The sequence below is a fragment of the Elgaria multicarinata genome, chromosome 7 (assembly GCF_023053635.1).
Source record: "Elgaria multicarinata webbii isolate HBS135686 ecotype San Diego chromosome 7, rElgMul1.1.pri, whole genome shotgun sequence".
Lineage (NCBI taxonomy): Eukaryota > Metazoa > Chordata > Lepidosauria > Squamata > Anguidae > Elgaria > Elgaria multicarinata.
This window is the reverse complement of record NC_086177.1, coordinates 2,349,199-2,372,659: the sequence shown is the minus strand read 5'-3', so window position 1 is coordinate 2,372,659 and position 23,461 is coordinate 2,349,199. Positions and strand designations below refer to the sequence as shown.

At 42.9% G+C, this 23,461-nt stretch overlaps 1 protein-coding gene across 3 annotated transcripts in view; it reads left to right on the top strand.

Moving 5' to 3' along the window:
- RELL2 (RELT like 2) overlaps positions 1-23,461 on the top strand; it is a 47,675-nt gene that overhangs the window by 4,905 nt on the left and 19,309 nt on the right. For all 3 annotated transcript variants that reach the window (XM_063130053.1, XM_063130052.1, XM_063130054.1), the window contains 5 exons: positions 457-522; positions 610-682; positions 1,223-1,414; positions 16,527-17,112; positions 22,057-22,099. In XM_063130053.1, coding sequence (XP_062986123.1) covers positions 457-522; positions 610-682; positions 1,223-1,414; positions 16,527-17,112; positions 22,057-22,098 — 959 coding nt within the window. In that variant the 3' untranslated portion in view covers position 22,099. The remainder of the gene's footprint in view (positions 1-456; positions 523-609; positions 683-1,222; positions 1,415-16,526; positions 17,113-22,056; positions 22,100-23,461) is intronic.

The window sequence follows — 23,461 nt, the reverse complement described above, 5'->3', positions numbered from 1 at the left end:
TTAGCACATATTTTTGACTGTATTGTGAATATTAAAACTCATTGTCACAGGACTACTGTGAACAAACAGCAGAACTTCAAGATCAGGGAGATTTTAAATCTCTTGCATTTTCAAGCTCTTAGGAGGGAGGCACTTCAGCCTTTTTGGATGGCAGGAAAATGGCACAAACGCCAGGAAACCACCAGTCAATCAATAGTCAGAGGAGAGATGGCATCTGGGCAACCTTGGAGGGCTGGATTGGGACCCCAGATGCTCACAGGCCTGTGATTCAGCACTTCTGACTGATAGTGATAGTCACATGGTGCGCTGGCCAGAAGTATAGGTCACTTCTCAGGTCACTGGTCTTTTGCAGGAACATGCAGCTAGCTTTTCCGTGTGTGTGCGTGTGTAAGTCCATCCTGGTGTCATAAACAATGCCTTTACTTCTTCACTTACTATCACATTCTCCCATTTCAGATGAAGATGAGGAGCTGAATGAGGATACCGTAGAGAAGATAGTGAAATGCATAATTCAAAATGAAGGTGAGCTTCACCCTGGCTTAATCATTGGGAATCCCTTGCACATGAGGGCCTTACTTTGAAACAGTTCTGCTTTCTTTCCTTTGTTAGCAAATGTGGAAGTCCTGAAGGAAATGCTGGGGGAAGGTGAGGTTGATCTTCCGCTACCAGTGCCTGTGCCTAGGTGAGGACAAGATCTAGATGCATCTTGGTGCCAATCATATCTTGGGAATCTCTGGTCATGTCTTTTTTTCTCTTTCCCAGTCATCTTATTCTGGATAACTGGGCTAGAAGTCAGCTGTCACTAAAGAGGAAAAGGCCTACAGTCCTATAGCTCCCTAAACATTTTCATCTGGATGTTTTTGGTGCCTGAGGCAGAAAATCCAAATTAAGCCTTCTCTCCCACAATCCATACTGGGATTGTGTCATGTTCTTGCACAGTTCTTGTTTATTTCAGTGGGACTTCTGGAGGAGAATATCATTGTGAGCGGAGCTCTATGGATTATAGTTGTCTGTGCTATCTGTAATGATTCCTAAAATCTTCTGTGTGAGGCTGAAGCCTGACTTTATCTCACGCTAGGGCTCCCTCTGTGTAGTGGGTTAAATCCTACCTTGAGGGTTGTTTGTGAGTAGCTACCTCTCTTCAGATCTAGTGGCCTAGAGTGATTCTGTTCCAAGTTCTATGAATATGTCAGTGATTGCCTTTTTGCTCCCTTTCCTCCAGTGGCCTCTGTCCACATCGCAACAGCCAGGATGGTGGCTTGCCCCATCACCACACAGTGCACTTGGGCTCAACACAGGCACCTTGCATCCACTGCAGTAGGAAAAAGAGGCCCCCACTGCATCGTCAGGGCCGATCCAAGGAGTGCAAAGGCAAGATGCACCCCGGGGAGACCACCGTCTTCTCTGTTGGCAGGTATTTGTTCGGAGAAATTTTAATTAATTAAAGAGACTTTATACTGCCCTTTATTCTACTGGATTTCAGGATAAAAACACAATACAATTTTCATAAAACACAACTAGAGTAATAGCAGTAGATAAGATATTAAGGCATACTAAAAACAGCAGCAAAATTTAAAGTAACAGAACATTTCCCATTTCCAAAATGGAACTTGAATCCTCTGTCCACACTGAAGCCAACAGTTGAAAATGCTGATTTGCTTTGAATAAGAGGCCTTCAACATAGGTGCAATTGAGGGCCCTTGAATTGAACATTAGTGATGTACATAAATAGAACCTGCCATTGCAGCCATTGGAGAGTATATTTTCTTTTCACGGCTGCTTTATCATTCATAATTGCCAGATTAAAACATTAAGGCCAACACTGAAGAAAACCAATTTGCCCAAATGCTCATCATCCCCACACATTTATTTAGCTAAGCCATAAAATTTAACATATATACATGCATACAATCATGAAAAACAAGATAATACAATATTAAAAATGGTCACAGTTTTCCCCCAAATGAGTGAGCCAGCATTAGAGGCAGGAGGGAGATCCAGTCTTCTTAGTAAGCTTGAGTGGAAATTTGTTATTTACTACAGATTTAAAACCTGTTTACAGCAGATTTGATACTTCTTGATGCACTCCAGTTGTTTGTGCTACATATATTTGGGTGTGTTGGGTTACATCCTCATTAAACTCCTCACTTAATGTGTGTAATCCTTGCTGCAAAGGATACTTTTCTGATTACATGTCACTGGCCCAACACATGTGTCAGGATATACTCTCAATTTGGTTTTCACTACTGGGCAGCAGGAAGTGGAGGACCTAACACTTGTCCCATTGCCATGATCAGGTAATGCTCTATTGAGGTTTAGACTTCTGGCTCCATCCCCTTCTTCAAGGCTCAGAGACCAATTCGAAAGGTCTGCTCCAAGAACATAAGGAAACTTGATGGATTCCTGAGGGCTCTGGGGGATTTTCCTATTGATATGGTTGGCGCTACTGCAAAACCCTGGTGCCTTGGTGGGATTTGGAGGTGACCAGGGTAGTTGACATGACTACTGCCGAATGCTTTCTTCCCTCTGGCCGAGACCATTTGGCACTGTGATATACTGTGGAGCTGATGGCCATGAAGTGAAATGGAAGACAGCTTGAACACAAATGGAGGAAGATTCATGCTGGATTTGACAGGACACAGGTTAGAGCTTACTCAACAATGGGCAGTGATGGTGGCAAAGAAGAATTTCTTTTCCACCATCACTGCATCCTCTCAGTGTCACTATGCAGAGCTTTTTTGGATGGTTCGTGAACTTGTATAGGCTGATCAGACCTAATTGAACTGCTTGTTCTGATCAATTTGCAGTACACTCTGAGGACAAAATTACTCAGACCCATCATGACTTGGACTCCATAGGTGATGCAAATGGAGGGGTTGTTTTATAAGATGAATTTCAATCCTTGAGGCCTGATGATGTGGACAGACTGCTTGGTTCTGTCCATCCAACTACCTGTGCTCTTGACCCCTGCCTTTATTGGCTGATTACAGCCAATACTTTTGGCTGGAGGACCTGGATCCAGGGAGTGAACAATGAAGTGTTCACTCCCTGAACATCATCGAGAGATGGCTAACTACCAATCTCTTTAAAAAAGATGGCATTTCAGTCTCTCCTGAAGAAGTTGGGGCTAGATCTAGAGGGCCCTAATAATGGGGCTGAGTGATATTCCCCAAGCACCACTGGAGCTGGCCATCCAAGTAGGAGCAAAACCACTGCAATGCAGTACCCTCCAGCTCAGATAGTCATCCCAGAATACCATGGCTGATGGTATTGAAAGATGCTAAGAGATCCAAGAGTATTAACAGGGTCACACTCCTCCTGTTTCTTTTCCAACATAGGTCATCATACAAGGTGACCAAGGTTGTTTCCATGCCAAAACTTGGTCTGAGCCCCAACTGAAATGAATCAGTCTCAATATTTTTCACTGGCCTAAAGTTGTTAAGATCTTCCTGGTCTAGGGAGGATTCTTCAGGAGTGGTCTCACTCCTCTTTCAGGGGCATCCTCTTTCAGGCAGCTTGGGACCAGTTCCGATTGCAAGGAGGCATTTATCACCTTCCTGGTCCAGCCAGCAGTTCCATTGTCCATGCTGGTTTTTTATAAGTCAAGAGCAGCAAGGGTCCTGTTGGGAAGTGGTCCCACCAGCCTATCCTAGGACCCTGTCAATGTCCGCAAGTTGTACCAACTGAAACTCATCCAAGTAAATTGGACCAGGCTGTGCTCTGGGTACCTCACCTGATTCACCTGCTGTAAGAGGAGTCTAAGCCCCAGCAGATACAAGAGATTTTATCCTGGAAGTGCCTAGCAAGTATAATACAGCGGGCCTCAGATGGGCCAGCATGTAATAGGCCCCAGATGACCCTAAAAAAGCTCTGGTGAGTGGCACATGAAGGATTGAATAGAGGCAGCAAAATGTTATTTCCTTGCTGCTTTCACCACCCCTGAACATACCCGACCATAAGCACACACCAGTGTTTGATTACATCCACTAGGAGTTTGTCTCTATCTGCACTCCAGCTGTATACCATGGAACTATATGAGCTCTACTCAGAAGAGGGTGCTCAGGAGTGACTGTGTCAACTGTCCACGTCATAGAATAGTCGAGTTGGAAGGGGCCTATAAAGCCATCGAGTCCAACCCCCTCCTCAATGCAGGATTCCACCTTAAAGCATACTGACAGATGGTTGTCCAGCTGCCTCTTGAAGGCCTCTAGTGTGGGAGAGCCCAATACCTTCCTAGTTAATTGGTTCCATTGTCATACTGCTCTAACAGTCAGGAAGTTTTTTCCGATGTCCGGCGGGAATTGGGCTTCCTGTAGCTTGAGCCCATTATTCTGTGTCCTGCGCTCTGGGAGGCAACCTTTCAAGTACTTTAAGAATGCTATCATGTCTCCTCTCAGTTTTTTCTTCTCAAGGCTAAACATGCTTAGTTCTTTCTGCATTTCAATTCTGCATTCCACAGATCAACCAGGCCTTCAACAGGAATGCCAGCCATATCAGCTGGAAACACACACACACACACACCTGGAAACCATCTGCATCCATTAGCCTCCAGGGGTGGACCATCTTAATAGGTCCCCTACCTTTACAGAGGGAAAAAGCTGTCATCAGACTAAATCTCCACAGGAGGTGATCTGACCATGACAAAGGGCCTGATTCAAATCGCCCACCTTCAGATCACCATCCCCATGTCCAGCTGAAAGAAATAAGTCTAGAGTGTGCCCTGCTACATGTGTTGGGCCAATGACATGTTGGCATAGTCCCATGGTTGTCATGGAGGCCATGAAATCCTGAGCACCCCAGACAAGGTGGCATTGGCATGAATGTTGATGCCCCCAAAACCAGCAGCCTGAGGGACCTCAACATCACATTCGAGACCACAGAAACATAGAATCATAGACTAATAGAGTTGGAAAGAGTCTATAAGGCCATTGAGTCTAATCCCCTGCTCAGTGCAAGACCACTTTTGTCAGCTCAGGTACAGAGACTGCTGGATACGGAGTGGGTTTACACCAATCCTCAATCTGTCCTGCTGGCTCAACACAAGATGTAAACACTCCAGACTGGTAGTCAGACAGACAGGGAGCCTGGAGAGAGAAGGCTGTTTCTACTTACTTGTTCTGTCACACTTGGCCATCTCTGGCCATCCCATTCCTCCTAAAGTGGGTAGTGGCTTTAACTTGCAAACCGAGCACGTGTGCGAATCATGCTTGCGAAGATAATTCACCTGCAAAGGGGAATGCAATTGGAGTGTCTGTGTAGGGAGCCTTCAGGAAATAATCCCCAACAACATAAAATAAATAAATAAATAGTCTCTCTCTCTGCCTATGCAGAAGGAGGAGGAGCCACTAAGCCAGGCTACTGAGCATTGCTGTAGCCATGTCCGGAGTTTCTGGCTGTAAAAGAAAAGAAAAGAAAAAAGCATCCTCTGTAATAGGTCATCTGGTCTACTAGCTGCAGAGCAAGAATGTGGTTAGTGGATGCATAGAAAGAGGAGTGGAGCACCATAAGACCAAGTATTTTGAGTTTCTGACATATTTTTAAGGGCAGGAAAGTAAAAGACTGTGAGTAAGTAAGTATCTGTGAGAGTGTATGAGAAAGTGAGAGAGTGTATGCCTCTGTGTTTGCGTGTGTGCCATTATTATTATTATTATTATTATTATTATTATTATTATCATCATCATCATCATCATCAAACTATTGGGCAGTAGGGAAATGTAATAAATGAATAAAATCAATTAATAATAATAATAATAATAATAATAGTAATAATAATAATAATAATAATAATAATAATAATAATAATAATGTGCCTGTGTGGATTCTCCCTTCCCACTCATGATCTTAAAGTCACTTGATACTCTGTGCAATTGGAGTTGCTATTGGAACAGGAGAATATGGGCCCAAAGAAATGCTTTCGTGTGGGTTGTATTGTGTGATTTTTTTCCTCACCTCGCCCTCCTCTTCCCACACACTTGGCACCCATGATTTTAAAGTTACTTTAAAGTTACTTTAAAGTTATCCTCACAACAACCCTGTGAAGTACGTTAGGCTGAGAGTCAATGACTGGCCCAGTAACTTTATGGCTGAATGGGGACTAGAACCCAAGTCTCCACAGTCCCAGTTCAACACTCTAATCGCTACAATACACTGGATTTCATATTTATGTTTGCCTTTCCACCAGATCCCAATTTTTATTCTCAAAACAATCCTGTGAGGTAGATTAGGCTGAAAGGTAGTGACTGGCCCAGATTATCTAGTGAGAAATGGGAGATATTTGCTGGTCCTCCACAGGAAGCAAAATGTCCTGGGACAAGACTGGCTGTGTTTGTGTATGTGTCCTGTTTGACTAAATTGTGTGTGTGTGTGTGTGTGTGTGTGAGAGAGAGAGAGAGAGAGAGAGAGAGAGATCTTCAATGTGTGTTTATGTTTTCTGCGTATGTATACTGTTAAAGGAGACACTTGTAGTTGTATTTGAGTTCTCTGTCGCAGAAGACATGTTTGTGTTTTGCTTCCAAGAAAGCATGGAAGAAGATTTCCACTAGTGAAAAATGTTTTTGCATTATTATTGTACATTGTTAACTGTGTGAGTGTGTGTTTATTAGGGTGACCATATGACCGGTTTTGCCTGGACAAGACCGGAAAACAGAGGGGCAAAACTAGGTCCGGGCCCCCCCCCGAAATCTCCTATTTAATGGGGGAAATCTGGGAAATCGGTGGGGCAGGAGGAGCTGGGAAGGCCCATTCTGCCACTTCCTGAAACGAGGCTTCCCAGACCTGACCTGCCCCCATCTGGGCCTCTGCAGGGTCAACGCCATAGCAACGACCCAGCAGACACCCAGATGTACCATGGGCGGGGCTGAAAAGGCCCGTTCCCGGAAGTGCCAGAACAGGCCTTCCCTGCCTCCCCCGTGGCCTGTACGTGCCTTCTCTTGGCCGGCATAAAGTCGCCGGCCAAGGAAAGGCTGAGATCTCCGGGCGGGAGGGGCTGGGAAGGCCCGTTCTGGCACTTCCGGGAACAGGTCTTCCCAGACCCTGCCCCTCCCCCATCCGGGCCTTGGCTAGTGCAATGCAAAAGGATGGGCATGCGTTAGCGTGCCAAAGACAAATGCCGGCTGCCTGCCTGGGAGGCTGTAGCGATGGCGACGAGACAAGAACATCAACATATGGCAAAGGTGCATGGGGCGAGGCAGGAGAGGCACCAGCGCTGGGGCTCTTCAGCTGGCAACACACCTTGGGCCGAGCCTGCCCTTCTCAGTGGCTGCTGTTTTGATTTGCATTGGAGCAGGGCTCTAAATTAGCCTGACATTTCTGGGAGGAGATTTAAAAAAAAGAGCTGGGTGGTGGGAGGAAGAAATGGGGAGGTTAGGGAGGGATGGTTAGGAAGCCAGGACAAAGTGTGAAGGAACTTCTTTCCTTGGGGTCTGGTTTGGGTTTGCATGTTTTTGAATTCTGGCTAAAAAATCTATTAGCCTTGATGTCTGGCTCTCGAGAGTCAAGGGAGCTTGGCTCCACAGAGGACAGGATTGATGGGGATTCTATTTAAATAGAACTTTTAAAGTGAATGACAGCTCAGAGTGGCAGCAACACACAGCAGTGAAATGTGCTTCTCTGTGGCTGCTCTTGAGAAAAGGCAAAAGAGATGGAGAGAAGCAAAGATCCTTTAGGAAAGTTCCTTGGGTTGCACCCGATTTGGGAAAGAAAGAAAGAAAGAAAGAAAGAAAGAAAGAAAGAAAGAAAGCCATAGTGAAAGTTTGCCTGGAGTTTGTTTTGTAGCTTTGCTACTTCTGTAAGACAAATAAAAGGAAGGACTTCTTCACACAGTGCATAGTTAAATTATGAAGTTCATTACCACAAGATGGCTTTAAAAGGGGGTTGGATAAATTCCTGGAGGCAAAGGCTATCCAACCCCCTTTTTTCAAGCAGATATGGTGCAGTAACCAGCAAGCAGTTCTTTCAGTAAACAAGTTTTTAAGTTATCTTGTGTTACCTTAAAAACAAAGCTGCAGCACAATTATAAGTATGTCTACTCAGAAGTAAGCCCCACTGAGATCAATGGGACATACTCTGAGGTAAATGTGCATAGAATTCCACCTGAAAAAGAAGGGAGGGTGAAGAAAAGACAGGAGAAAGGATACATTGTAGGAATAGAATAGCAAGATAATGGTGTGTGTAAGTTTAACCATATTTAAGGACAATAATTAGAACAGTAATGATTAGTGCCCCTAAAATTATATATAGTGCTTCTGCAGTCATGCATAACTACATTTCAGTCCCAATCAAATAATCACAAGAAACTTCAGTTAGTGCAGAACAGAGTAGCAAGGCTGCTTCCTGGGACTGGCCTTTTTAAACATATTATTCTAGTGCTGTATCAGTGCTACTAGTTTTCAGTTAGTTTCCAGGCCTGATTCAAAGTGTTGGTGCTGACCTTTAAAGCCCTAAATGGCTACCTGAAGGAGTGCCTCCTCCCATATGTTCCTGCCCAGTTGCAAAGATCCTCTTTGGAGCCTCTTCTCTGGGTGCTGCCACCCACAATGGTGCAAGCCGGGAAAGACCTTTCTCTGTAGTCCCACCCCCCCCCCCCCGCCCCAATCTACAGAAATTCCCTTCCCAGGGAGATCTGCCTGGTGTCTTCACGGTATACATTTCGATGCCAAGTTAAGAATTTCTTCTTTAAGCAGGTATTTAACCTTAAATTGAATGCTTTATTAATTTTAGTGTTGGGTCCTCAACATTTTCCATGTTTTTAATATATTTTAATGTTTAGCTATTATTTTGATAGTTGTATTGTTGTAATATCATTCATATTTATTTATTTACTATTTTGTTGTTGTTGTTTGGTTTTATTATTGTAAACTGTGCTGAGGGCATTTGCCAGTTGGGCGTTATACAAATCTAATAGGTAGTAAATAATATAATAATTATTACAATAATAATAGATATAGAGGGCACAAAGAAAGGAGGAAATGGTGAATGCAGATTACAAGATGTCTGGACTGAATCTGACTTTTTTCTTTTATTGTAAATATTGGCAAATATAACAGAAAATACATTGTAAAAATGGGGGGGGGGAGGACGACATACATTAAATATATAGGATTTAACAGTGCCCGTCTGTCTATATCTCATGTACTCTTACTAATCAGTTTATTTAAGTTTATTTTGATAAATTGAGATATCTCTCTTGGAATGAATATTCCCAGGTAGATAATAAAATCAGGGCACCACCAAAATTGGCTATTAGCCAGCACAGTAGAAAACATACTATCTCCAAATGGCATCAACTCCAACATTGATCAATTAACTGAATAACCAGAAAGATCACCAAAGGTATTAATCAATTCCATCAAAACAGAAATAGATGTCTGGAGTTTAGAAATCAACAATAAAAGATCATCTGCATAAAGAATAATTTTAAATTCTAGGTCAGCGTGTACAAACCCGTGAATACTACTATTCCGTCTAATTGCACAAGCCAGGGGTTCCAAGTATAGATCAAATATCAATGGGGAAAACAGACATCCTTGCTGAGTACCTCGCTCAAGCATGCAAAATGCCGACAACCAACCATTGGTCATAACTCTTGCTCCTGGAGTCAAATATAAAATTCTAACCCACTTCAAAAATTCCATTGGAAGCCAAAATGACTTCGCATAACAAGCATAAACTTCCAATATATTTTGTCAAAGGCCTTCTCAGCATCCAAAGAGACAATGGCTGCCTGGTCCGTTCTTTCTCTGTTTAAAGCTGTCAAGTCGACAACTAATCTCAAATCAGCAGCCCCCTGTCTGGTTTTAATAAATCCCACTTGATCTGGACCAACCAGTGTTGTAATGACCAGTTAAAATTGCCGTTAATATTTTGATATTAATGTTTATTAGTGAAATTGGTTGATAATTACCACAATTAGTGTGGTCCTTGCCAGGCTTAGGGATGATGGTAATACAAGCATCATTTAATGATAAGGAAAGCGAACCTGTGTCAAATATATATTTATAAAGTTTTTAATGTTTTGGAGCTAGAAAAGTAGAAAAGGTTTTATACCACTCAATTTGGAACCCATCTGGTCCTGAGGATTTTCCATTCTTCATACTTGTAATTGCTTTTGTTATCTCTTTGAGTCTTATAGGAGCTATAAAGTATTGCCTTTGCAAGGAATCTAAACAAGGGAGCTTGATCTGACAAAGGAAGTATTCATATCCTTCTCCGATATCTCACTACCCTTACTATACAACTCTGTGTAAAACCTTGTAAATTTATGTTGGTAGGAGAAGTATGAATTGTGTTTTTCGCATCTTTAGTAGCAGAAATAACATTTTGATGTTTAAGATGATGTGCAAAAAATTTACCAGGACATTCCCCATTTCCCCAGTATACCTGTCTCAAACAAGTTAGGGCAAATTCTGCTTGCTGAGATAAAATATTTAGTTCACATTTAACTTTTTGTAACTCTTGACACAGTTGTGCTGATGGAGAACTAGCAAACTGGGTTATAAGAGATTCCAGCTTCTTATCTAAAAGCACCTGTTGCGCTATTCTATGTCTTTTTTATATGCAGCATAAGCAATGATTTGGCCCTGGATAAAGGCTTTGCTGGCCTATCATTCCATGGCACAAGAACTCGCAGTATCCTCATTGATATCAAAATATTCAGCCAATTCAGCAGTAATATGAGATTTGAACCTCTCATCATTTAAAAAAGAAACATTAAAATGCCAAAGTCCAGAAGGCCTTGGCAAATCTGAGAACTGAAGCTCCTAACATACTGGGGTGTGATCTGAAATTACCAATGTATCAATCCTGCAAACCTTTATATGCTGAAATAAAGAAGTGGAAACCAAAAAGTAGTCTAACCGTATACATTTATCATTGCAATTGTTTTACCCATGTATTTCCCAACCAAGATTAGAAAGCAACTATCAGGATCAATGATCACCTGTTGCAGAGAAAGCCTTTTATGGACTAAAATTGCCACCCCCTTGGCAAATATCAAAGTGTCTGTTACAAAAAACTTCACCAACCCAATCCTTGTTTAACAAATGAGCATCTTCAGCAGTCAGATGGGTTTCTTGTAAAAATGCCACATCGACATTAAGCTCTTTAAGCACTATTTTCTGCTTATTAGTACTTCTAAGCCCCTTGACATGGAATGAATCTGACATGGGACAGAATGAAAGAAATGTATACAGCTGATATTTAATTTCTTGATTTCTTCAAGCACATTCATTGCCAAAAATGCAGAAAAATAATAATTCCAGGATTATTAACACACTTTATTTATTTATTTATTTATTTATTTATAGTACAGAGAGGGCCTGCTTGGATCTATATGCTTATTTTCATCAGTATATCGAGAGAATATTGAGAATGATACTTTAAGAAAAAAGCAGTTCCCAGGATGCCCTGAAAAGAGGCAATTATTGTTAAACAAATTTAAGCCAGTAGCATTCCTTTAGATGGTCAAAACCCAGAAGCCAAAACATGTCTTCCATTCTCCATGACAACGCATCACTTTCTCTTAGCCCAATAGCAATTACCCCCTTTCCCATCCTATTCCCATGGAATTAATTTTGGGAGAGTGCAAATCTAGACATTATGGAGAGACGTGTGCCATCTAACTTTTAGTTTGAGTGAAGAAAAGGCAAAAACTATTTTTCCAAAGTTGGTTTCTTCCCTGGAGAGGAAAAGATACAACTCCACTGGTGAAGAATGCATGCACCATTTTGTTCATGAGTCTGAGCAGAATCCTTGGCAAATGTCAATAGCTGGGAGTGGGAAGAATGAAAACAAAACAATATTGTACTTACCGGTTGTAACCTTATCCTGACCTCTTTGGTGGGATTGACCTCCTTTTGCCAGAAGATCAAAACTGAGGACTGCTGTCTTTCTCAGTCTCCTTCAGATCTTTGTGGCCTGCTAGCAAGAGACATGTGACAGCAACAACAATTCTGCAAGGATGAAGAAGGTTATGTTCTAACAGGGGCATGTCAAGGGGTAGTAGCCTGGGCACAGTAATGGACTGGATGAGGGCTAACAAACTGAGATTCAATCCAGACAAGATGGAGGTACTGTTAGCGGGTGGTTCATTTGTCCGGCGAGGTGATGTTTGCCCTGTCCTGGATGGGGTTGCACTCTCCCTAAAGGATCGAGTCCATAGTTTGGGGGTGCTCTTGGATCCAGAACTGTCATTTGAGGCACAGGTGAACTCAGTGGCAAAGAGCACCTTTTATCAGCTTAGGCTGATATACCAACTGCACCCTTATCTGGACAGAGATAGCCTAGCTACAGTTATCCATGCTCTGATAACCTCTCGTTTGGATTACTGCAATGCGTTATACATGGGGCTGCCTTTGAAAACGGTCCGGAAACTGGTACAAAACAGGGCAGCACGGTTACTAACAGGGACTGGCCGATGAGACTACATCACGCCAGTCCTTTTCCAGCTTCATTGGCTGCCAGTCCAGGTCCGGGCCCGATTCAAAGTGCTGGTATTAACATTTAAAGCCCTAAACGGCTTGGCGCCAGGCTTTCTGAAGGAACGCCTCCTCCCATATGTACCCTAAGGTCCTTCTCGATCCTCCCAGAGTGCAGGACACGGAATAATGGGCTCAAGTTAAAGGAAGCCAGATTCCAGCTGGACATCAGCAAAAACTTGCTGTCTGTTAGAGCAGTACGACAATGGAATCAGTTGCCTGGTGAGGTTGTGGGCTGTCCTACAATAGAGGCCTTCGAAGTTTTATACTTTGAATGGTTTTAATTTTTGTGAACCGCCCAGAGAGCTCCGGCTATTGGGTGGTATAGAAATGTAATAAATAAATAAATAAATAAATAAATAAATAAAATAGTGAAGTGACGAAGGGGCAACAGCAGCATGCCAAGGGTAAGTTGGGGAGGCCCTGGCATCCATGATGAGCAGCCAATATGGTTAGGAGATTGGAATGGAGATAAGGTCTGTACCAGCATGCTGAGAAACTGGGCATAACGAAGACAGATCACCAGAGATAATTAAACAATTTTAAAAAACCTCTTAGAAGTTTTTATTTTAAACTAGCTGATATACCCAGCATTGCTCAGGCCCCCGAAGATATATGTCTTCGAGATAATCATCTTAAAGTGGTGCTAGGCCAATGAGTTAACTTTTAAACGAATTAAATTTGTATCTTTTTTACCTCTCTCACCCTGACAACAACTCTGCAAGGTAGGCCAGTGCAACACCTGTGATGTAACTTTGAAACAAATTAAATACATTTCCTTTTTTCTCTCACTCCCGACAGATGGGGGTGTTGGGAGTGCTGCCATGATTTTCCTTGTCCCCACAGAAAACAACAACTACAACTCCCAGCATGCCTTTCGCCATGGTGCCGACTTGCCCAATGGAGTCCTGTCACTGCGGATCACAGGACATAAAGTCTGGCTGAGCCAGTCCATGCTGCACTGTGCAATCGGTGCCCGTCAGTAGGCCATGAGGGAGCCAGCTGGTTGACTCAGTGACAGTTAACTCAGTCGTTGCCATCGGCGACAGCCCCGGAGCTGCACCCTCCTCCCCTACTGCTCCCGATGGTGCATAGAGACATGTGACCAAGGACGGAGAGCCACTTCCAGATGATGGCTGCTGAAGCCTGATAAGTCTTTTCTCCTGCCCAAGGCATGCTGGGAGTTGTAGGCGTAAGCCTAGGCATCTCAATAACGTGTTAATTTTAGAACACCATCTGAGGTGTGGTGGGAGACAACTGGAGAGCGGGCCTTCCTAGTTGTGGCACCCTGCTTATGGATTTCTTTTCCCAGGCAGGCTTGCCTAGCGACTACATGAACGGCTTTCCAGTGCCATGTGAATCCCCCCCCAGGCCTTTTGACTTGATGAGATATTTTATGCTGCATCCTCCCACCCACACCTCCCCGGTTATAACTAAACCATAACATTCCAAGACAGATGCAGGAATTGCTGAATAAAGTTTATGATTTTTATGTAAAAGCCTGACTATACCATTGAAACAGAAGAGTGAATGGAGGAATGACTGACAGCTGAGGCTAGAATGGAATGGTGGTTGGGGTGAGTGGAAATTGGAGAAAGTCAGGTAGAAGAAGAACAAAGACAGTTAGTGAGAGGTCAGGGAAGTGGGAGCTGAGTTAAGACTGAGATATAGTGACCTGGTTTGCTAACCCATGGTTTATTTAAAATAAGCCACGCTACATGCCAGTACTACACCTTCCTGCCTGCAGGTGCCCGCATCCTCTGAGAGATTATATTATATTATAATATTTATTTGTATCCCACCTTTTGCCCAATATTGGGCCTCAAGGCGGCCCTACAAAATTTAAAAGATATACTTTTTAAAACCTAAACAACATCCTCTTGTTGCCAATGCTGCTCCTCGATAGAGCTTCAAGGAGTAGCATCACCAAGGAAGGGAGGTAAGCGGCTGTCAGTGGATGCGCCCAGCTCTGGCCAATCTTGCTGGCACTGCCTTAGCCTGCACCCCCAAGTGCTCCATCAGGAGCCTGTACTGAAAGGCTGGGGCTGGGCCAGGCTCTTCCCCCCTTTGTTGGGTCTGTTTCTGGGCATGCGCAGAGTACTTCCCCTTCCTCTCTCCCTCTTAAGGGCAAAGGCTATACACTTGCTTCCCCCAGATTCTGAGAAAACAGTGATATCAGGATGGAATGCCTTTGAGCACGTTCAGCCCCTCAAAGACATGCTGACATCTTAAAACCACACAGAGGATGGGAGGGTGCACTGCAAATGGACGCAGCCCATTTATGTTAGTTGTTTCCTTTTATGTGGAATTGGGTTGACTGCTCAAGACCAACCTTAGGAGTTGGGGTTGTGAAAGACATGCAGCAGCCACCCACCTGTGCACACACAATGGCTGCCAAAGGACAGTGGGTGTGTCCTCTCACCCAAGGCATGCTGGGAGTTCTGCTCAAGGTATGCTGGGAGTTGTAGGTGTAAACCTTTTTTGTTTGTTTGTTTATTCGTTCAGTCGCTTCCGACTCTTCGTGACTTCATGGACCAGCCCTCGCCAGAGCTTTCTGTCGGCCGTTGCCACCCCTAGCTCCCCCAAGGTCAAGTCTGTCACCTCCAGACCTAGGTTTTATTAAATTCTTTAGAAATACTTAAAACCCTAAAATTGTGTTTTTAGATTTTTCTATTGCATTGTACAGCCAGACCTATCGCTATGTCAAATTTCAAGTTTCTAACTCATCTGGAAGTGGGTAAACATTTCCGGACATACGTGAGACACACATGCTTTCTGCTTTATAGGTAGAGATTCCAGCACCTGGTAACTGAAGGTTTTTTGTGTTTTTTTTCAATGTAGTGGTTCCACAAACTTTAAGACTACCAAATCCTTATGAATTTCTGCTTTCAATCAGTAGATATGATTTCTATGCATATATTTTTTCTCGCTAATAACCTTTTAAAATTTGAAATGTTAGTTTTAGTTATACATCAATTTTTAAACATTTGATTAATAATAGTTTAGAAGCAAAGCATCAAAAAATAATAGTTTAGAAGCAAAAAAAAAGTTGTACATCTTAGAAATACATTGTATTTAGACAGCCAATTCTTTGGGATGCTCAAGCTTTTCTGCATGAAGCAGAAGGTTGGATTAGAAGCCCTACAAGCCCCCTTCCAATGCTGGGATAAGTTTACTCAGGAAAATTCCAGCCAGCTCTTGTCTCTGGTACAAATGAATAGGGTTTAGGAATGCAGATGTGTTAGCACGCTGAAAGAGCTCGTATTAGGAGTCAGAGAACAGGTCTGGCAAGAACTCAAGTATTAGACAAGATGATGAGTTCTGAAAGGGAAGAAAGGTAGTGGATATCAGCCAGAAAACCATGCTGATGGAATGGTAATAATGGAAGGTCAAGTTTGGAAGTAAAAGATGGCATGCTAACTGAACAGGTCTGTGTGCATTTATATGAGATGTCAGTGTTGGCATGCAGATGAGAATGAAGGAGCATCAGATGTTAGGGGTAGCATGTTAATGCGATCAGCATGATGAGTGGGGTTGCCAGGTCTTATGGTTTGGGCCAACATGTTCAAGTTTTAGCTTCTTTCCCAGGTCTCTGGGAGAAGGAATTAACATGGTGAGAAATTAGAAGCAAGTGGAGGGTAAGGGAGCCTCAGTTTCCACAGGGCCCATTCCCAACCTTCTCTCCCAATTCTAAAGTTTATATCTTTCCTATTTCCTCACATATTCTTCCACTCTTAGTATCTTTCCCTCTCTTGTGGGGAGAGTGACAGATGTGGACATCACTACAGGTATAATAAACATATGGGAAAGAAATTTGTAAACCTGCTCTGGAGGATCAGCTAGAAGGAGAGGATTGGGATCTCTTTAGAAAAAATGATCAAGTATTTTTGGGTTTTATTTACTGCTCTAACAAATACTACCCGCAAGGTCTTACGTTCTGCCTCTGGATCTCAGGATTTGAGCCTCAGGAGACCTGGCAAACCAAATGATGATGGTTGTTTGAAAATATTTTGCCACTTTCGATTGATCTGATATTTCTTATTTTTGTCTTAGATTCCATGTCACCCACATTGGGAAGAAATCAGATTCCCACGAATCACAAGAAGAGTCTCTCCCTGATAGTAAGCAGGACCTTGGCTCTGCAGATGTAGACCACAGCAATGAAAAACTCCAACTGGAGGGATCTCGGAATGGAATCGTTCACATTGATGGTCTTCAGCAAGGAAAAGTTCAGGAGACAGATTCTCTGAGCAAAAGAGGACCAAAGGAAGATTGTGCAGATGAGTCAACTCAAGGAGAAAGTTCCTTGACTGTGGCAGCCAATTCAGATGTATCCCTAAATGGGCCAGAGAAGAAGGAATTCCTTAAGGCAAGCTCATTGCAAGAGACAGGCCTCCTGGTGCCTGCCACAAGCTATACATTTCAGACTAACTGCTCTGCAGGACCCAAAAGCCTTTGGTCAGAAGACCTGGAGGAAATGGAGAGGCTGAATAAGAAAGGGGATCTCTCTGAGAATGGGTGTATTCAAAGGGCAGCTGATGAGGTATCAGAAAATAAAGGAAGTCAAGTTCTTCAAATAGGATCCAGACTAGATCTATCTGGAAATGATATCAGTAGAACAAGCAACATAGATCTCCAGGTAGATATGGTTATATTCTCTCTTTTCTCATCCTACAGAATTCCCCATTCCTGTTTCTGTGCACCAGGTATTGGAGAAAAGTATAAATGAGGAGCAGAAAGTGAAAAATATTGATGATTAATGAAGTCTCAGTCCATGCAATATTTCCAAATTGTTGCAGTGTCTGGATGCCACTGGATGAACTGGGGTTTGTGTTTTACAAGTTCTATTGAGATAGTGGAAAAGATAAATAGTCAATGGATAATAGTCTACTTTAGTCTGGACAGAAATTCTGGAACCAGAGAGCAAATCAAAGCACAGAGAATTAGGGTGCATACAGATGTACTGACCTACAAGTGAATTCTGCTTTCCCTTTCCTTCACTCTTGTTTTTGAAGTACCAGAAAGTTTGAATGCAGTGCTGAGCCAAGCAGGCTTTCAGTTTTATTCCTCCGCCGTCACCCCAGCACTTTGCATGTCTATCCAGTTAAATATTTATTTGATGCCTTTAAAAATTAGTCAGTCTGTGTTGTTTTCTACTTGAAACATTGCTCTAACCCAGGGAGAGGGAAATGGTTTTATGACTGTCGCAAGGGCCAGTCAATCTGCACTCCACTGGAAAGAGGTAGTACCCATTGATCCTGAGCTGGCTTCATCGAGAAAAGTGCTGCATCGCGCAAAAGAAGTGGAGAGTACAGATTCTCAGCAGTCTCACCACCCCAAAACTATGTATGCCTGTACTCACTATGTTAAATAAGGTTTGTTGGAAGGGAAGAACTAGGATGAAAAGAGGAGCTTGGGAACAACTGCAGTAAGGGAGGTTTGGGAGGAATATTAAGTAAATACTAAGTAAATTAAATACAGGCGGATGAGACTGGGAGCCCCGTCGAGAGCGTCTGGATTAAAATAAATGGGGCAAGGAATAAAAAGAACATGATAATCGGAGTCTACTACCGACCACCCAATCAAGGAGAAGACGAGGACAAAACTTTTGAGAAACAAATTGCCAGTGTTTCAAGGAAGTGTGATGTAGTAATGATGGGGGACTTCAGTTACCCTGATATCTGTTGGGAGACCAATACTGCCAAAAGCGGCCCTTCCAAGAAATTCCTGACATGTGTGGGTGATAACTTTCTCCTACAGAAAGTGGAGGAAGGAACTAGAGGATCGGCAATCCTTGACTTGATATTGACCAATAGGGATGACTTAGTGGATAAAGTGGCAGTTACGGGAACTCTGGGGGAAAGTGACCACGTCATACTTGAATTCTTGATTATGAAGGAGACAAAAGTCGAGCGTAGCCATACACGTACTCTGGATTTTAGGTAAACTGATTTTAATAAACTCAGAACTATAATAAGTAAGGTCCCGTGGCAAGTGAGCCTAATGAGAAAAGGAGTTCAGGATGGGTGGGAGTATTTAAAAAATGAAAATTTAAAGGCACAGTTACAAACAATTCCAACCAGGAGAAAAGATAGAAGACAACAGAGGAAACCAATGTGGCTCCACAAAAAGCTTAGAGATGACCTGAAAACAAAAAGGGATACATATAGGAAGTGGAAGGAAGGCCAGGCTACAAAAGAAGAGTACAGATATGTGGCTCAGAAGTGCTGAAATGGCGTCAGGAAGGCTAAAGCTGTGAATGAGCTGAGAATAGCGAGGGATGCTAAAAGCAATAAAAAGGCTTTCTTCAGATATGTGAGTAGTAAAAGCCAGAGGAAAGAAATGGTGGTTCAACTGCTTAATGAGGATGGCAAATTGATAACAGACGACAAAGAAAAGGCTGAAATGCTCAATTCCTACTTTGCCTCGGTCTTCTCCCAAAAGCGGGTCTATGACCCCCCTGGAAAAAGTGAAGCAGAAGTTGAGGGGGCAGGATTGCAGTTTGAGATTGATAAACAAATGATCAAAGAACACCTAATTTCCATGAATGAGTTCAAATCTCCAGGGCCAGATGAACTGCATCCTAGAGTAATGAAGGAGCTAGCAGAAGAACTCTCAGAACCTTTGTCTATTATCTTTGCAAAATCATGGAAGATGGGTGAGGTGCCGGACGACTGGAGGAGGGCTAACATTGTCCCTATCTTCAAAAAGGGTAAAAAGGAGGAACCTGGGAACTATAGACCAGTCAGTCTGACATCCATCCCTGGGAAAATTCTGGAGCAGATTATAAAGAAGTCAATCTGTAAACACCTTGAAATCAATGCAGTGATTACTAGAAGCCAACATGGATTTGTCAGGAACAAATCCTGTCAGACTAATTTGATCTCATTTTTTGATAGGATAACCTCCCTTGTGGACTGTGGGAATGCTGTGGACGTCATATATCTTGACTTCAGCAAAGCTTTTGACAAAGTACCACATGACATTCTGATTAACAAACTAGCTAAAAGTGGGCTAGATGGAACAACTATTAGGTGGATTCACAGTTGGCTACAGAATCGGACTCAAAGAGTACTTATCAATGGAACCTTCTCAAACTGGGGAGAGGCAACGAGTGGGGTGCCGCAGGGCTCAGTCCTGGGCCCAGTGCTCTTCAACATTTTTATTAATGATTTGGACGAGGAGGTGCAGGGAACGCTGATCAAATTTGCAGATGACACCAAATTGGGTGGGATAGCTAATACCCTGGAAGACAGAAACAAACTTCAAAGTGATCTTGATAGGCTGGAGTGCTGGGCTGAAAACAACAGGATGAAATTTAATAGGGATAAATGCCAAGTTCTACATTAAGGGAATAGAAACCAAATGCAGTTACAAGATGGGGGACACTTGGCTCAGCAATACTACAAACGAGCAAGATCTTGGAATTGTTGTAGATTGCAAGCTGAATATGAGCCAACAGTGCGATATGGCTGCAAGAAAGGCCAATGCTATTTTGGGCTGCATTAATAGAAGTATAGCTTCCAAATCACGTGAGGTACTGGTTCCTCTCTATTCAGCCCTGGTTAGGCCTCATCTAGAGTATTGTGTCCAGTTCTGGGCTCCACAATTCAAGAAGGATGCAGATAAGCTGGAGCGTGTTCAGAGGAGGGCAACCAGGATGATCAGGGGTCTAGAAACAAAGCCCTATGAAGAGAGACTGAAAGAACTGGGCATGTTTAGCCTGGAGAAGAGAAGATTGAGGGGAGACATGATAGCAGTCTTCAAATACTTAAAAGCTTGTCACACAGAGGAGGGCCAGGATCTCTTCTCGATCGTCCCAGAGTGCAGGACACGGAATAACGGGCTCAAGTTAAAGGAAGCCAGATTCCGGCTGGACATCAGGAAAAACTTCCTGACTGTTAGAGCAGTGCGACAATGGAATCAGTTACCTAGGGAGGTTGTGGGCTCTCCCACACTAGAGGCCTTCAAGAGGCAGCTGGACAAGCATCTGTCAGGGATGCTTTAGGGTGGATTCCTGCATTGAGCATCGGGTTGGACTCGATGGCCTTGTAGGCCCCTTCCAATTCTGCTATTCTATGATTCTATGATTCTAATCAAGTGTTATAGCATCTGAAATTTTAGTTTCTTGATTATCAAAACACCATCTTTAAACAAATTTACAAAGATAAAAGCAGGGCAATGAAGGCCTCCAATGAGCTGCAGATAACAATGTTACTATAAAAGCAATGGAGAAAATGAAAGAAAGAAATGTTTGACCTGTTGCTTTATGTTAAAAGGAGCTGATGAAATGTTTTTGCTTAAGCCATTATGTAAAGACTGAAAAGGACATGAATGCAAGTCAGAGAGCTGGAAGAAGGCCTTTGCAGAGTGTTTGGATAAAAGCTATTAAAATCTACAATACCTTATCTGCAAGGGTAGCTGCCGTGTGGATCTCTTGTGGTCAAAAGGTGGTATATCTTCAATAAAACAATCTGAAATCATCTCAGAAAAAGGTTATATTTAAGATGTCAGTGGACAGCGATGAAGTCAAAGATGACTGCAAAAACATATAAAAGGCCTGTTCAGACAACGCACTAAGCCATGGCTAGACTGCAAACCCTTCTGCAAAAAATGGTTAATGAGCAAGTTGAAACCATGGTCATGTAGCCACCACAGCTAGGAATGGTTCACATGCCATGCTAAGCCATAATGTTTAGCTCAAAATGCTTAACCATCATGGTTTTGAACAGGACTTTGAAATGGCAGAAATGAGGAATAACTGCAAACTATTTGAAATAGGGCGCTTAAAAGTGTAGTGCTTTGTTATTGTTTAAACTGGATTGCTTCATATTTGTTCTTACAGAAGAACACAATGTTATGAAACAGCCAAAATGTCCTTATTTTAACAGAAATAGCTTAGCAGAGGCATAGGTAGGTATAGGTTGGGTGAAAGAAAATCCAAATACCATGCCCATGGTAGTAGATATGTAATAATAAAGTGTCAAAAATAATAGTTGGCTGCCATTTAATATTGCCCACATCTGCTACCTGAGCCATCTCACCCTGCTTAAGGGTAGTGCCAGCACCAATTCTTATCTCTTTAAAAGACATGTTTCTCTGATAGACATGTGTGTAGCAAGCACACAATGTGGGTCTTTAGGTCCCATTAAAATTGCAAGATATGAAATGGTCCTTCGACTGGTAATGCTTCCTGCCTTAGGTTTATAGAATCATTCCTGTAACTCTCTAGTCAACCTCATATGGCTTCAGTGAAGGCTAATTAACTACTGCCTGCAAAACTCCTTTGGGGCTTCCTGGGGCTTATGAAGAGCAAAGATTCCGAAAAGACTTGTTGTACCAGCACCGGTGCCCAGGATTTTGTGGCACCAGCACTTCTCTTCCCCCTACACATGGGCCCCAACCAATTAGTATTGCAGAACATCTTGCCAAATTCTATACAGTCCAATGGGGCCCAAATTGATATTCCAAGAGCCCTAAGACACTCTCCGTCATTTTATCCTAATCCTTAGGATCCATAATGTCTTCTTTTCTCACAAAGTAACCCTTCAATTGTTTCTGTTTCTTGCCTCCTTTCTCCCAGGAACCGAGCTCAGTGGTGCAGGACCCAGGAGTATCTGTGTGACGTAAGTTCCACGCTCTAGTTGTCAACAGCAGGGACTGAGGGTGTGGGTGTCTAGATACAGCCACTCCCAGCATTGTGGTGGTGGTGGCGACGGCGGCAGGGAACTAAAGTACTTGGTATATGTTTATGTGGAGGTTGGGATTAGCTCCACTCATTTATTTATTTATTTATTTATTTATTTATTACATTTTTATACCGTCCAATAGCTGAAGCTCCCTGGGCGGTTCACAAAAATTAAAACCATAATAAAACAACCAACAGGTTAAAAGCACAAATACAAAATACAGTATAAAAAGCACAACCAGGATAAAACCACGCAGCAAAATTGATATAAGATTAAAATACAGAGTTAGAACAGTAAAAATTTATGTTAAAATTAAGTGTTAAAATATTGAGAGAATAAAAAGGTCTTCAGCTGGCGATGAAAGCAGTACAGTGTAGGCGCCAGGTGGACCTCTCTGGGGAGCTCATTCCACAACCTGGGTGCCACAGCAGAGAAAGCCCTCCTCCTAGTAGCCACCTGCCTCACTTCCTTTGGCAGGGGCTCACGGAGAAGGGCCCCTGTAGATGATCTTAAGGTCCGGGCAGGTACATATGGGAGGAGGCGTTCCTTCAAACTCTTTCCAGATTAGCAATATATTATGCGATCTTTTGGCATACTGAGCCCAGGTGAATGCCGCTGTTCCCCGAAGCAGCTCAATGGCCTTCCACTTGCACTCCTCTATTACCCCTGTTCTCTGTACTTGGTTGCTCCGAGGTGCAAATGAGCCTGAACCAGAAACAAAGCTCTGCTAGTATCATTTGAAGAATTAGAATAGGAACACTACCTTCTTGGGAGCAGAATATTTCAGCATTAGCCACCTCTTACTTCCTCACCCCTTAACTATATAACACTTCAGGTCAATTTGTAGTGAAAGGAAGAATTTTACAGGGGAAACAGAGAGGCAAGATAATCTTCTGGCCTATCCAAAGATGGCCACTACCACACTAGACTCTGCAGCTTAGACTGCTACAACTAGCAGATATTATCCTACGTTCCCTGAACAGCAGCATCAAAAGCACAATAATAAAAAAGAGACCTAATATAGTAATGATGACAAGTCACCATTCTCACAGAGTGCATCATCTTACCACCCAATGGCACCCTACATGGCCCATGTAGGAAAGGCACCAGTCAGCAAACTGTGGTGGTTGTTTCTGTGCAGCTATTGGAGAAGGGAGTGCCATGGGCAAATAAGAATGAAAGATGTGACCACATCTTGCTCACAGAAAGCAAGACTACGAGGTTCTTATCTTAGGTACACAGAAAACGGTATTACTACATATCCTTGTTTACACAGGCATGCAGAGCGGCAGGTGTACA